A 14,925-nucleotide genomic window follows, 5' to 3' on the forward strand; every position below is an offset into this window, starting at 1 on the left:
TCAGATTGAACGTAGTTTTATTATATTCTACACCCTTACAAATGGTGACACATCCAGTCGATGGGGATTTTCACCACCTCCCGAGGTCATCTCTCAGCCCACCGCTAACCTGCAGACAGAATCACAACCTCAATCAGTCAACCAAAATTATCAAATCAAAGTTTGTCACGTGCCCTGAAAACAGGTTATTGGCCTTACAGTGAAATGCTGACTTACAGGCTCTAACCAATAATGCAAAAAGGGCATTAGGTGAACAATAGGTAAGTAAAGAAATAAAACAACAGTAGAGGGGCTATATACAGTAGAGAGGCTATATACAGTAGAGGGGCTATATACAGTAGAGGGGCTATATACAGTAGAGGGGCTATATACAGTAGAGGGGCTATATACAGACACCGGTTAGTCAGGCTGATTGAGGTAGTATGTACATGTAGATTTGGTTTAAGTGACTATGGTTTCTGTGAACAATATTTGAAATGTTGAATTCAGACCAACCTGGTAAACCTCATTGCCTCTCGTCAGATGATGTTGAATTCAGACCAACCTGGTAAACCTCATTGCCCCTCGTCTGATGATGTTCAATTCAGACCAACCTGGTAAACCTCATTGCCCCTCGTCTGATGATGTTTAATTCAGACCAACCTGGTAAACCTCATTGCCCCTCGTCTGATGATGTTGAATTCAGACCAACCTGGTAAACCTCATTGCTCCACGTCAGATGTTTAATTCAGACCAACCTGGTAAACCTCATTGCCCCTCGTCTGATGATGTTTAATTCAGACCAACCTGGTAAACCTCATTGCCCCTCGTCAGATGATGTTGAATTCAGACCAACCTGGTAAACCTCATTGCCCCACGTCAGATGTTGAATTCAGACCAACCTGGTAAACCTCATTGCCCCTCGTCAGATGTTGTTGAATTCAGACCAACCTGGTAAACCTCATTGCCCCTCGTCAGATGTTGTTGAATTTAGACCAACCTGGTAAACCTCATTGCCCCTCGTCAGATGTTGTTGAATTCAGACCAACCTGGTAAACCTCATTGCCCCTCGTCAGATGTTGTTGAATTCAGGAACAGCTCGATGTATCGCTCTTCTGCACGGAAACAGAAAACGAGTTCAGGGTTTAGAAAACACTAAATATGGGACAGCAGGATGATTTTGCAGTACAGTGTATTCTACATGAATACAAAACAAATAACTACTACAAACACCACAATATATTTTTTAATTTCATCGATTAATTAAAAAATGTAAAATTTCAACATCGTAAACTGCCCTAGGGGCATCAGGGAAACCAGACGCAGCTCGTTCTGTAGGTTCTTTTGATTTAAACGGAGGCATTAAAACTGAAGGCGGATTTACGTAATTCGGTGAACCTCAAGACTCCTGTGTTTTAATGTTTTAATACTCTAAAAACAAAGTCAGGTAAGTTGGAAGCTTGTAGTTTTGTAATAAAAAAAGGGAGTAATGAAGTGATCTACGGGACTTTAAAGAGCGACTGACTTTATAAAACAATGAATCCCTTGAAAAACGTTCAGTTTTCAGTATAAGAGTCAGACATTTAGTCTAACGTGAAAACTGACTACAAAGTCTAACATCGGTTAAGGTTGGTCATAAAGTATAAAAACGGACCACTGGGTTTTGATCTGACATCCATTTATTATATATATATATATATATATATATATGTCCATTTGCTCACTAACATGGGGTGAACAGCTGTGGCGATTGCTCTCTATCCAATAAGCATAGACACTGAGACAGACCGGACTTTTTTACTTGAAAAATACTGCGCTAAAACAACTACAACATCCTCGGCAAAAAACTTTAACATTTATTACGGATTTCTTAAATTATCTTAAGAGTCATTCTGGGGATTTTGAGGAAGTAAAACCGGCTTCAGTATCTCATGTGGAACAACCGGCATAAACCAAAACACGGAGTTGGTCAGAAAACACACCGTCAAGACAGAAATCTACTTTTTCTAATGAGCAACGAAAAAATGCACGTTGATGATGCAGAAACCAGAGACCACATTTTTTTTGAAAATCTGGGAATATTTGTCCAAGGAAATATTTCTCGTTGTTGTCAGTGAATGTAAAACAGTTAGGAGGGGAGGATTCTGGGAAGTAGAAGCAACGATGTTGAACGAGCAACTAATGAGCATAGAGACTCACAAATCATGATAAAAAATGACTTTCAGTCTAATACGGATATATAGTTGCTTTTGGGAAGTAGGCTCGTTTACTCACGGTCCTCTGCAAGTTTAGCCCAATAAGGATTTGACAAATGTGATTGGTTGACGATATGACATTGGCCTACGTCTCATCTTGCTCAGAATATCAGACAAAAGGCCCACACAATCCAGGACATGAATCTCAAATATAATATATGTTGATTTGTTTAACACTTTTTTGGTTACTACATGATTCCATGTGTTATTTCATAGTTTGGATGTCTTATTATTATACGATTATTCTACAATGTAGAAAATAGTCAAAATGAGTAGTTGTGTCCAGACTTTTGACTGATACTGTAGACAGACGTACGCATGTGTGCCTTGTCCCGGGTCATGGCTGAGACAGCGTCCTGGTGCGATGTGAAGTAAACATCAGCCTCTCCACTGGCCCTCCCGTCTGGACCGAACTCCACCAGAATCCTGGACAGCGCTAGAGGAGAGAAGAACTGACAGAGCAGCCTGTTACAGAAAGCCTTCTCTGACGCTAGTGAGCACGGTCTCGCTCTGAGACGGCGCGGTGGTGGAAACCATAGAGCAATACCTGAACGATGTCATCTCCCGTGGCTTGGAAGGGCAGTCCTCTCATGTGAACAAAGTGTTGGGGCAGAGAAGATACCGGATGAGTCCCTGAAACAAACAAGGAACATCCATCTAGACATCTACCCTTCATTTTCATCACAGTCTAAAGGACATGACACTACACATTTTAAGAAAACAGTCTGTCTCACCATGTCTAGGAGGCTGTGCTGCAGGTCTGTCTGTCTGTCTGTCTCACCATGTCTAGGAGGCTGTGCTGCAGGTCTGTCTGTCTGTCTCACCATGTCTAGGAGGCTGTGCTGCAGGTCTGTCTGTCTGTCTCACCATGTCTAGGAGGCTGTGCTGCAGGTCTGTCTGTCTGTCTGTCTGTCTCACCATGTCTAGGAGGCTGTGCTGCAGGTCTGTCTGTGTCTGTCTCACCATGTCTAGGAGGCTGTGCTGCAGGTCTGTCTGTCTGTCTCACCATGTCTAGGAGGCTGTGCTGCAGGTCTGTCTGTCTGTCTCACCATGTCTAGGAGGCTGTGCTGCAGGTCTGTCTGTCTCACCATGTCCAGGAGGCTGTGCTGCAGGTCTGTCTGTCTCACCATGTCTAGGAGGCTGTGCTGCAGGTCTGTCTGTCTGTCTCACCATGTCTAGGAGGCTGTACTGCAGGTCTGTCTGTCTCACCATGTCTAGGAGGCTGTGCTGCAGGTCTGTCTGTCTCACAATGTCTAGGAGGCTGTGCTGCAGGTCTGTCTGTCTCACCATGTCTAGGAGGCTGTGCTGCAGGTCTGTCTGTCTGTCTGTCTGTCTGTCTCACCATGTCTAGGAGGCTGTGCTGCAGGTCTGTCTGTCTCACCATGTCTAGGAGGCTGTGCTGCAGGTCTGTCTGTCTCACCATGTCTAGGAGGCTGTGCTGCAGGTCTGTCTGTCTCACAATGTCTAGGAGGCTGTGCTGCAGGTCTGTCTGTCTCACCATGTCTAGGAGGCTGTGCTGCAGGTCTGTCTGTCTCACCATGTCTAGGAGGCTGTGCTGCAGGTCTGTCTGTCTCACCATGTCTAGGAGGCTGTGCTGCAGGTCTGTCTGTCTCACCATGTCTAGGAGGCTGTGCTGCAGGTCTGTCTGTCTCACCATGTCTAGGAGGCTGTGCTGCAGGTCTGTCTGTCTGTCTCACCATGTCTAGGAGGCTGTACTGCAGGTCTGTCTGTCTCACCATGTCTAGGAGGCTGTGCTGCAGGTCTGTCTGTCTCACCATGTCTAGGAGGCTGTGCTGCAGGTCTGTCTGTCTCACCATGTCTAGGAGGCTGTGCTGCAGGTCTGTCTGTCTCACCATGTCTAGGAGGCTGTGCTGCAGGTCTGTGTGGTTGACTCTGTCTGGAGTTTCTGCCCTCTTCAACAGACTCTGTCCTCTTCCGACCTCCGATCTCACTCCTCCTACTGGGGAACACCTCGATGTACCTGGTGACACAGTCAGGACACGCACCTGGTGACACAGTCAGAACACACACCTGGTGACACAGTCACACAGTCAGGACATGCACCTGGTGACACAGTCAGGACATGCACCTGGTGACACAGTCAGGACACGCACCTGATCACACAGTCACACAGTCAGGACACGCACCTGGTGACACAGTCACACAGTCAGGACATGCACCTGGTGACACAGTCAGGACACGCACCTGGTGACACAGTCACACAGTCAGGACATGCACCTGGTGACACAGTCACACAGTCAGGACACGCACCTGGTGACACAGTCAGGACACGCACCTGGTGACACAGTCAGGACACGCACCTGGTGACACAGTCACACAGTCAGGACACACACCTGGTGACACAGTCAGGACACGCACCTGGTGACACAGTCAGGACATGCACCTGGTGACACAGTCAGGACATGCACCTGGTGACACAGTCACACAGTCAGGACACACACCTGGTGACACAGTCACAGTCAGGACACGCACCTGGTGACACAGTCAGGACACGCACCTGGTGACACAGTCAGGACATGCACCTGGTGACACAGTCAGGACACGCACCTGGTGACACAGTCACACAGTCAGGACACGCACCTGGTGACACAGTCACACAGTCAGGACACACACCTGGTGACACAGTCAGGACACGCACCTGGTCACACAGTCAGGACACGCACCTGGTCACACAGTCAGGACACACACCTGGTGACACAGTCAGGACATGCACCTGGTGACACAGTCAGGACATGCACCTGGTGACACAGTCACACAGTCAGGACACACACCTGGTGACACAGTCACAGTCAGGACACACACCTGGTGACACAGTCAGGACACGCACCTGGTGTCACAGTCAGGACACGCACCTGGTGACACAGTCAGGACACGCACCTGGTGACACAGTCAGGACACGCACCTGGTGACACAGTCAGGACATTCACCTGGTGACAGTCACAGTCAGGACATTCACCTGGTGACAGTCACAGTCAGGACATGCACCTGGTGACACAGTCAGGAAATACACCTGGTGACACAGTCACACAGTCAGGACACGCACCTGGTGACACAGTCAGGACACACACCTGGTGACACAGTCACACAGTCAGGACACACACCTGGTGACACAGTCAGGACACGCACCTGGTGACACAGTCAGGACACGCACCTGGTCACACAGTCAGGACACGCACCTGGTCACACAGTCACACAGTCAGGACACGCACCTGGTGACACAGTCACACAGTCAGGACACACACCTGGTGACACAGTCACAGTCAGGACACACACCTGGTGACACAGTCACACAGTCAGGACACGCACCTGGTGACACAGTCACACAGTCAGGACACGCACCTGGTGACACAGTCACAGTCAGGACACGCACCTGGTCACACAGTCACAGTCAGGACACGCACCTGGTCACACAGTCAGGACACGCACCTGGTGACACAGTCACAGTCAGGACACACACCTGGTGACACAGTCACACAGTCAGGACACACACCTGGTGACACAGTCACAGTCAGGACACGCACCTGGTGACACAGTCACAGTCAGGACACGCACCTGGTCACACAGTCAGGACACGCACCTGGTGACACAGTCAGGACATGCACCTGGTGACACAGTCAGGACATGCACCTGGTGACACAGTCAGGACATGCACCTGGTGACACAGTCAGGACACGCACCTGGTGACACAGTCAGGACACGCACCTGGTGACACAGTCACACTGTCAGGACACGGTTAAGACAGGATCATGGGGAAAGGTCATGGCCGGAAAATATATAAAGCCTAGTAGACAGTCAGCTCTGAACTGAACGTGGGTTTATTGATAAACAAGAAAGTGTTCAAAACTAATCCATTGAAAAGCTTAAAGCTGTGGGGGGGGTGATCCCAGGCTGTGTCATTACCGGCCGTGATCGGTAGTCCCATAGGGTGGGTTCACAATTGGCCCAGCGTTGTCTGGATTAGGGGAGGGTTTGGCTCAGCGTTGTTTGGATTAGGGGAAGGTTTGGCCCAGCGTTGTCTGGATTAGGGGAGGGTTTGGCCTTACTTGGCTCATGGCGCTCTAGCGACTCCTTGTGGCAGGCCAGGCGCCTGCAGGCTGACTGCGGTCGTCAGTTGAACAGGGTTTCCTCTGACACATTGGTGCGGCTGGTTTACGGGTTAAGCGAGCAGGTGTTAAGAAGCGCGGTTTGGCAGGTCATGTTGTTTCCGAGGACGCATAACTCGACCTTCACCTCCCGAGCCCGTTGGGGAGTTGCAGCAATGAGACAAGATCGAAATTATGAAAAAGGTATTTGATCCATAATGTATGGCACTAAGCTATTTTACCTTTATTTAACTAGGCAAGTCAGTTAAGAATGACGGCCAGGGCCTAAAGACGCTGGGCCAATTGTGCACCGCCCTATGGGACTCCCAATCACGGCCGGATGTGACACAGCCTGGATTCGAACCAGGGACTGTAGTGACGCCTCTAGCACTGAGATGCAGATGCCTTAGACCCGCTGTGCCACTCGGGATCCCAAAAACAAAGGAGGGACCAAGTCCATATTAATGAGATGTTGGAGGAACAGGTGTCCACTCACTGTAGCTCTAGATTAAACTCAGAGATGTTGATGGAGATTCGTTGTATTATGCCCATTAGATTTCAGCAGAAATCAACTCCAGTGGGTTGAAGGTATGAGTGCTCCTACCGGTTTCCGATGACCTCTCTGTCTCTGGTCAGGGCCTCGTCAGCATGCTCCTGGGACAGGAACTGGACATAGGCCTCCCCTGAGTTCCTTCCTCTGTGGTCTGTCACTAGAGTCACCCCGTCCTCCGTCACATCCAGACCTGTAAAGACCAGCAGCTTTATGCCTTGGGACATGATAGCCTGGTTCCATACTGGTTAGCCTGGTTCCATACTGGTTAGCCTGGTTCCATACTGGTTAGCCTGGTTCCATACTGGTTTGCCTGGTTCCATACTGGTTAGCCTGGTTCTATACTGGTTAGCCTGGTTCTATACTGGTTAGCCTGGTTCTATACTGGTTAGCCTGGTTCTATACTGGTTAGCCTGGTTCCATACTGGTTAGCCTGGTTCCATACTGGTTAGCCTGGTTCTATACTGGTTAGCCTGGTTCTATACTGGTTAGCCTGGTTCTATACTGGTTAGCCTGGTTCCATACTGGTTAGCCTGTTAACATCTGATAAATATGGACCAATAACATCTGTTAAATATGTGTATGGACCAATAACATCTGTTAAATATGGACCAATAACATCTGTTAAATATGGACCAATAACATCTGTTAAATATGGACCAATAACATCTGTTAAATATGTGTATGGACCAATAACATCTGTTAAATATGTGTATGGACCAATAACATCTGTTAAATATGGACCAATAACATCTGTTAAATATGGACCAATAACATCTGTTAAATATGGACCAATAACATCTGTTACATATGTGTATGGACCAATAACATCTGTTATATATGTGTATGGACCAATAACATCTGTTACATATGTGTATGGACCAATAACATCTGTTATATATGTGTATGGACCAATAACATCTGTTATATATGTGTATGGACCAATAACATCTGTTATATATGTGTATGGACCAATAACATCTGTTAAATATGTGTATGGACCAATAACATCTGTTATATATGTGTATGGACCAATAACATCTGTTACATATGGACCAATAACATCTGTTACATATGTGTATGGACCAATAACATCTGTTACATATGGACCAATAACATCTGTTACATATGGACCAATAACATCTGTTACATATGGACCAATAACATCTGTTACATATGGACCAATAACATCTGTTACATATGTGTATGGACCAATAACATCTGTTACATATGGACCAATAACATCTGTTACATATGGACCAATAACATCTGTTACATATGGACCAATAACATCTGTTACATATGGACCAATAACATCTGTTACATATGGACCAATAACATCTGTTACATATGGACCAATAACATCTGTTACATATGGACCAATAACATCTGTTACATATGGACCAATAACATCTGTTACATATGTGTATGGACCAATAACATCTGTTACATATGGACCAATAACATCTGATAAATATGGACCAATAACATCTGTTACATATGGACCAATAACATCTGTTAAATATGGACCAATAACATCTGTTAAATATGGACCAATAACATCTGTTAATATGTATGGACCAATAACATCTGTTAAATATGGACCAATAACATCTGTTACATATGGACCAATAACATCTGTTACATATGGACCAATAACATCTGTTACATATGGACCAATAACATCTGTTACATATGGACCAATAACATCTGTTACATATGTGTATGGACCAATAACATCTGTTACATATGGACCAATAACATCTGTTAAATATGTGTATGGACCAATAACATCTGTTAAATATGGACCAATAACATCTGTTAAATATGGACCAATAACATCTGTTAAATATGTGACCAATAACATCTGTTAAATATGGACCAATAACATCTGATAAATATGTGTATGGACCAATAGCATCTGTTAAATATGGACCAATAACATCTGATAAATATGGACCAATAACATCTGTTACATATGGACCAATAACATCTGTTAAATATGGACCAATAACATCTGTTACATATGTGTATGGACCAATAACATCTGTTACATATGGACCAATAACATCTGTTACATATGGACCAATAACATCTGATAAATATGGACCAATAACATCTGATAAATATGGACCAATAACATCTGTTACATATGGACCAATAACATCTGTTACATATGGACCAATAACATCTGTTACATATGGACCAATAACATCTGTTACATATGTGTATGGACCAATAATATCTGATAAATATGGACCAATAACATCTGTTACATATGTGTATGGACCAATAACATCTGTTAAATATGGACCAATAACATCTGTTACATATGTGTATGGACCAATAATATCTGTTAAATATGTGTATGGACCAATAATATCTGATGTGCTGAAACCACTCTTATGATTGACATGCCCTACAAGAAGAGTTGGCTACAGCCCTTAAGGTATGAAACCCAACGAGGAGGGACACAACACCCACGTGTGTGTTCTGTTATCAAACTAAATCTGTTAAAGTAGAGGGTGGTAAACGGGGCCTGTTCAGGGGCCCGTTGGGGCAGAGGGTGGTAAACGGGGCCTGTTCAGGGGCCCGTTGGGGCAGAGGGTGGTAAACTGGCCTGTTCAGGGGCCCGGTGGGGCAGAGGGTGGTAAACGGGGCCTGTTCAGGGGCCCGTGGAGGCAGAGGGTGGTAAACGGGGCCTGTTCAGGGGCCCGTGGAGGCAGAGGGTGGTAAACGGGGCCTGTTGGGGCAGAGGGTGGTAAACGAGGCCCGTTAAGGGTCCTACCAGAGAAGAAGAGCACGACGTCAGTCTCGGTGCAGCTGTAGGGGAGACCTCTGATCCGTACCACTCCATCTCTGGCTGGGAGCTGAACTGACTTCTTCAAGATGGCCTCCGCATCGCTGTTGGTCACCTCAAACACTGGAGGAGGTTGTTGAGGAGAAGAAAAATATTACTTTATTGTCCACAAATGTATATACTCAATAGGTTGGAGAAGAGAGAGGGACACAGAGTGGAGAGTTGGAGAAGAGAGAGGGACACAGAGTGGAGAGTTGGAGAAGAGAGAGGGACACAGAGTGGAGAGTTGGAGAAGAGAGGGACACAGAGTGGAGAGTTGGAGAAGAGAGGGACACAGAGTGGAGAGTTGGAGAAGAGAGGGACACAGAGTGGAGAGTTGGAGAAGAGAGGGACACAGAGTGGAGAGTTGGAGAAGAGAGAGGGACACAGAGTGGAGAGTTGGAGAAGAGAGGGACACAGTGTGGAGAGTTGGAGAAGAGGGACACAGAGTGGAGAGTTGGAGAAGAGAGGGGGACACAGAGTGGAGAGTTGGAGAAGAGAGGGGGACACAGAGTGGAGAGTTGGAGAAGAGAGAGGGACACAGTGTGGAGAGTTGGAGAAGAGAGGGGGACACAGAGTGGAGAGTTGGGGACACAGAGTGGAGAGTTGGGGACACAGAGTGGAGAGTTGGAGAAGAGAGAGGGACACAGAGTGGAGAGTTGGAGAAGAGAGGGACAGAGTGGAGAGTTGGAGAAGAGAGGGACACAGAGTGGAGAGTTGGAGAAGAGAGGGACACAGTGTGGAGAGTTGGAGAAGAGAGAGGGACACAGAGTGGAGAGTTGGAGAAGAGAGAGGGACACAGAGTGGAGAGTTGGAGAAGAGAGGGACAGAGTGGAGAGTTGGAGAAGAGAGGGACACAGTGTGGTGCCCCTGGAGCAGTTTAAGGGTTTGTTTGGAGCATCACCAAGGGCACAATGCAGGTGTTGGGGGGGGGGGGTCATCTATGTTCTATATAGCCTGGTACTGTCTGTCTGTAGTACCTTCTACATAGCCTGGTACTGTCTGTCTGTAGTACCTTCTACATAGCCTGGTACTGTCTGTCTGTAGTACCTTCTACATAGCCTGGTACTGTGTCTGTCTGTAGTACCTTCTACATAGCCTGGTACTGTCTGTCTGTAGTACCTTCTATATAGCCTGGTACGGTCTGTCTGTAGTACCTTCTATATAGCCTGGTACTGTCTGTCTGTAGTACCTTCTACATAGCCTGGTACTGTCTGTCTGTAGTACCTTCTACATAGCCTGGTACTGTCTGTCTGTAGTACCTTCTACATAACCTGGTACTGTCTGTCTGTAGTACCTTCTACATAGCGTGGTACTGTCTGTCTGTAGTACCTTCTACATAGCGTGGTCCCAGGTACTGTCTGTGTTTCTCCAGGGCCTTGCTGACGTCCTCTTCATGCTCCAGCTCTATAAAGGCCTGGCCGTTGGGCTTCCCGTCCCGGTTCACTGTGAGGTGGATCCCCTTCACACCGTCACGCACACGGCACTCTGGACAGTGAGAAGTAGAGTACCTATTAAACCAACATCTGAGTGTTTCTAACAGGGGATGACAGTCAGGAGGACGGTGGGGGATGACAGTCAGGAGGACGGTGGGGGATGAGAGTCAGGAGGACGGTGGGGGATGAGAGTCAGGAGGACGGTGGGGGATGACAGTCAGGAGGACGGTGGGGGATGACAGTCAGGAGGACGGTGGGGGATGACAGTCAGGAGGACGGTGGGGGATGACAGTCAGGAGGATGACAGTGGGAGGATGACAGTCAGGAGGATGACAGTCAGGAGGATGACAGTCAGGACGGTGGGGGATGACAGTCAGGAGGATGACAGTCAGGAGGATGACAGTCAGGAGGACGGTGGGGGGGATGACAGTCAGGAGGACGGTGGGGGACGACAGTCAGGAGGACGGTGGGGGACGACAGTCAGGAGGACGGTGGGGGATGACAGTCAGGAGGACGGTGGGGGACGACAGTCAGGAGGACGGTGGGGGACGACAGTCAGGAGGACGGTGGGGGTGACAGTCAGGGGACGGTGGGGGACAGTCAGGAGGACGGTGGGGGGTCAGGAGGACGGTGGGGGATGACAGTCAGGAGGACGGTGGGGGATGACAGTCAGGAGGACGGTGGGGGATGACAGTCAGGAGGACGGTGGGGGATGACAGTCAGGAGGACGGTGGGGGATGACAGTCAGGAGGACGGTGGGGGATAACAGTCAGGAGGACGGTGGGGGATAACAGTCAGGAGGACGGTGGGGGATGACAGTCAGGAGGACGGTGGGGGATGACAGTCAGGAGGACGGTGGGGGATAACAGTCAGGAGGACGGTGGGGGATGACAGTCAGGAGGACGGTGGGGGATGACAGTCAGGAGGACGGTGGGGGATGACAGTCAGGAGGACGGTGGGGGATGACAGTCAGGAGGACGGTGGGGGATGACAGTCAGGAGGACGGTGGGGGATGACAGTCAGGAGGACGGTGGGGGATGACAGTCAGGACGGTGGGGGGACGGTGGGACGGTGGGGGACAGGATGACAGTCAGGAGGACAGTCAGGAGGACGGTGGGGGATGACAGTCAGGAGGACGGTGGGGGATGACAGTCAGGAGGACGGTGGGGGATGACAGTCAGGAGGACGGTGGGGGCTGACAGTCAGGAGGACGGTGGGGGATGACAGTCAGGAGGACGGTGGGGGATAACAGTCAGGAGGACGGTGGGGGAAAGTCAGGAGGACGGTGGGGGATGACAGTCAGGAGGACGGTGGGGGATAACAGTCAGGAGGACGGTGGGGGATAACAGTCAGGAGGACGGTGGGGGATGACAGTCAGGAGGACGGTGGGGGATAACAGTCAGGAGGACGGTGGGGGATAACAGTCAGGAGGACGGTGGGGGATGACAGTCAGGAGGACGGTGGGGGATGACAGTCAGGAGGACGGTGGGGGATAACAGTCAGGAGGACGGTGGGGGATGACAGTCAGGAGGACGGTGGGGGATGACAGTCAGGAGGACGGTGGGGGATGACAGTCAGGAGGACGGTGGGGGATGACAGTCAGGACGGTGGGGGACGGTGGGGGATGACAGTCAGGAGGACGGTGGGGGATGACAGTCAGGAGGACGGTGGGGGATGACAGTCAGGAGGACGGTGGGGGATGACAGTCAGGAGGACGGTGGGGGATAACAGTCAGGAGGACGGTGGGGGATAACAGTCAGGAGGACGGTGGGGGATGACAGTCAGGAGGACGGTGGGGGATGACAGTCAGGAGGACGGTGGGGGTGGGGGATGATGACAGTCAGGAGGACGGTGGGGGATAACAGTCAGGAGGACGGTGGGGGATAACAGTCAGGAGGACGGTGGGGGATAACAGTCAGGAGGACGGTGGGGGATGACAGTCAGGAGGACGGTGGGGGATGACAGTCAGGAGGACGGTGGGGATGACAGTCAGGAGGACGGTGTGGGGGATAACAGTCAGGAGGACGGTGGGGGATAACAGTCAGGAGGACGGTGGGGGATAACAGTCAGGAGGACGGTGGGGGATAACAGTCAGGAGGACGGTGGGGGATAACAGTCAGGAGGACGGTGGGGGATAAGTCAGTCAGGAGGACGGTGGGGGATAACAGTCAGGAGGACGGTGGGGGATAACAGTCAGGAGGACGGTGGGGGATAACAGTCACGGTGGGGGAGGACGGTGGGGGATAACAGTCAGGAGGACGGTGGGGGATAACAGTCAGGAGGACGGTGGGGGATAACAGTCAGGAGGACGGTGGGGGATAACAGTCAGGAGGACGGTGGGGGATGACAGTCAGGAGGACGGTGGGGGATAACAGTCAGGAGGACGGTGGGGGATAACAGTCAGGAGGACGGTGGGGGATAACAGTCAGGAGGACGGTGGGGGATAACAGTCAGGAGGACGGTGGGGGATAACAGTCAGGAGGACGGTGGGGGATGACAGTCAGGAGGACGGTGGGGGATGACAGTCAGGAGGACGGTGGGGGATAACAGTCAGGAGGACGGTGGGGGAAACAGGAATAAATCAAATACAATTAGATAAGAGCGTCTGCTAAATGACTTAAATGTAATGTAAATGTCCTGGAGAAAAAACATCTCCATTGAAAGGGCCGTTCTGTTCTGTCTAGGACTGGTTTAATCTGTGTCTGGGAAACTGGACCCTGGAGGTTTATCAGCATGTTCTTAACAGAGGTGTATGGAGGGCTTACCAGAGAAGAACTGAATGAGATCGTCTGTGGTACAGGACCATGGAAGTCCTTTAGCTCTGATGATAAACACCTCCTTCCTCTCCGGTCCTGGGTCAGAGTTGTAGTCTGGTAGAGGTGGGTAGTCATCATCTTTGAAGGGGGCTCCTGACTAACACACCATACCGTTAAGTTAGAACATTCAGATCTAGATTTCTACCATTATAAAATGGATTGACAGCAGGATACCTTTTCATACAAAGAGTAGCGGCACACAGACACTAACCTCGGAGTGTAGCCCGAGTTGGGACTGCACTGCGGAGAGGCTGTGATACCGGGGTTTCAGTGCGGCGGTCCAATGGTGATGGAACCGCGGACGGCCACATCTCTCCGCTACTGTTCTGGTCCCTGCGGCACTACTCTGCGACAATACGCTCTTGGAGACCTGTCTCCCCACCACAGAGCGACTTAACGCCAACAGCAAGGGCCTACAGTTCACAGACATCTTATCAAACCTGTTACTGCGCAATGCTACGATTTTTCAATATGACGAACCGGTTTGACAGATATACAAAACCGCACGGAAAAACACTTTTACCGCAGTTATTTATTGAGCCTTGCAAACACTTAAATGCATTGAAAGGTGCCGCATACGTAGGCTCCTCTTTACAGCAAGAAAACTCACGTTGCCCAAGGACAGTAGTTCGTCAAAAAGGTCAAAGTGAATTATAGTCAACAAAAGGAGTATTTATCCAGCAGCGTTGTGGATTATATAAATATCGCCGTCTGATGGTTTGGAGGACGACATATTCTAGTGGAGTTCAGATGAAACCATGTGGGTCAAAATACGGGACTGTCCCTGGTTCATGTACCTCCTCCTCAAAACACAACAGGAAAAATAAGAAATATGTCAGGGAGAAGAATAAGAATACATACAAATTAAATTGGCAAGGATTGAAATGTTATTTGTTTTGGTCAATGAATTTGTTAGTGGTTTTGTTACATTTCCCCCCGTGTTTAGA

At 49.2% G+C, this 14,925-nt stretch overlaps 1 protein-coding gene across 1 annotated transcript; it reads right to left on the minus strand.

Moving 5' to 3' along the window:
* On the minus strand, window positions 1–14,632 carry grsf1 (G-rich RNA sequence binding factor 1). Its single transcript, XM_046351534.1, has 10 exons — window positions 14,190–14,632; window positions 13,928–14,075; window positions 11,059–11,214; window positions 9,676–9,810; window positions 6,942–7,080; window positions 4,088–4,215; window positions 2,782–2,867; window positions 2,551–2,686; window positions 1,029–1,094; window positions 1–109 (listed from the first exon to the last, which is right to left on the minus strand). Exons 1-9 carry the CDS (start codon window positions 14,406–14,408, stop codon window positions 1,039–1,041), a joined length of 1,203 nt encoding a protein of 400 aa, XP_046207490.1. The 5' UTR covers window positions 14,409–14,632; the 3' UTR covers window positions 1–109; window positions 1,029–1,038.
* Between the last annotated feature and the right edge of the window lie 293 nt (window positions 14,633–14,925).

This window comes from Oncorhynchus gorbuscha, linkage group LG05, assembly GCF_021184085.1.
Source record: "Oncorhynchus gorbuscha isolate QuinsamMale2020 ecotype Even-year linkage group LG05, OgorEven_v1.0, whole genome shotgun sequence".
NCBI lineage: Eukaryota > Metazoa > Chordata > Actinopteri > Salmoniformes > Salmonidae > Oncorhynchus > Oncorhynchus gorbuscha.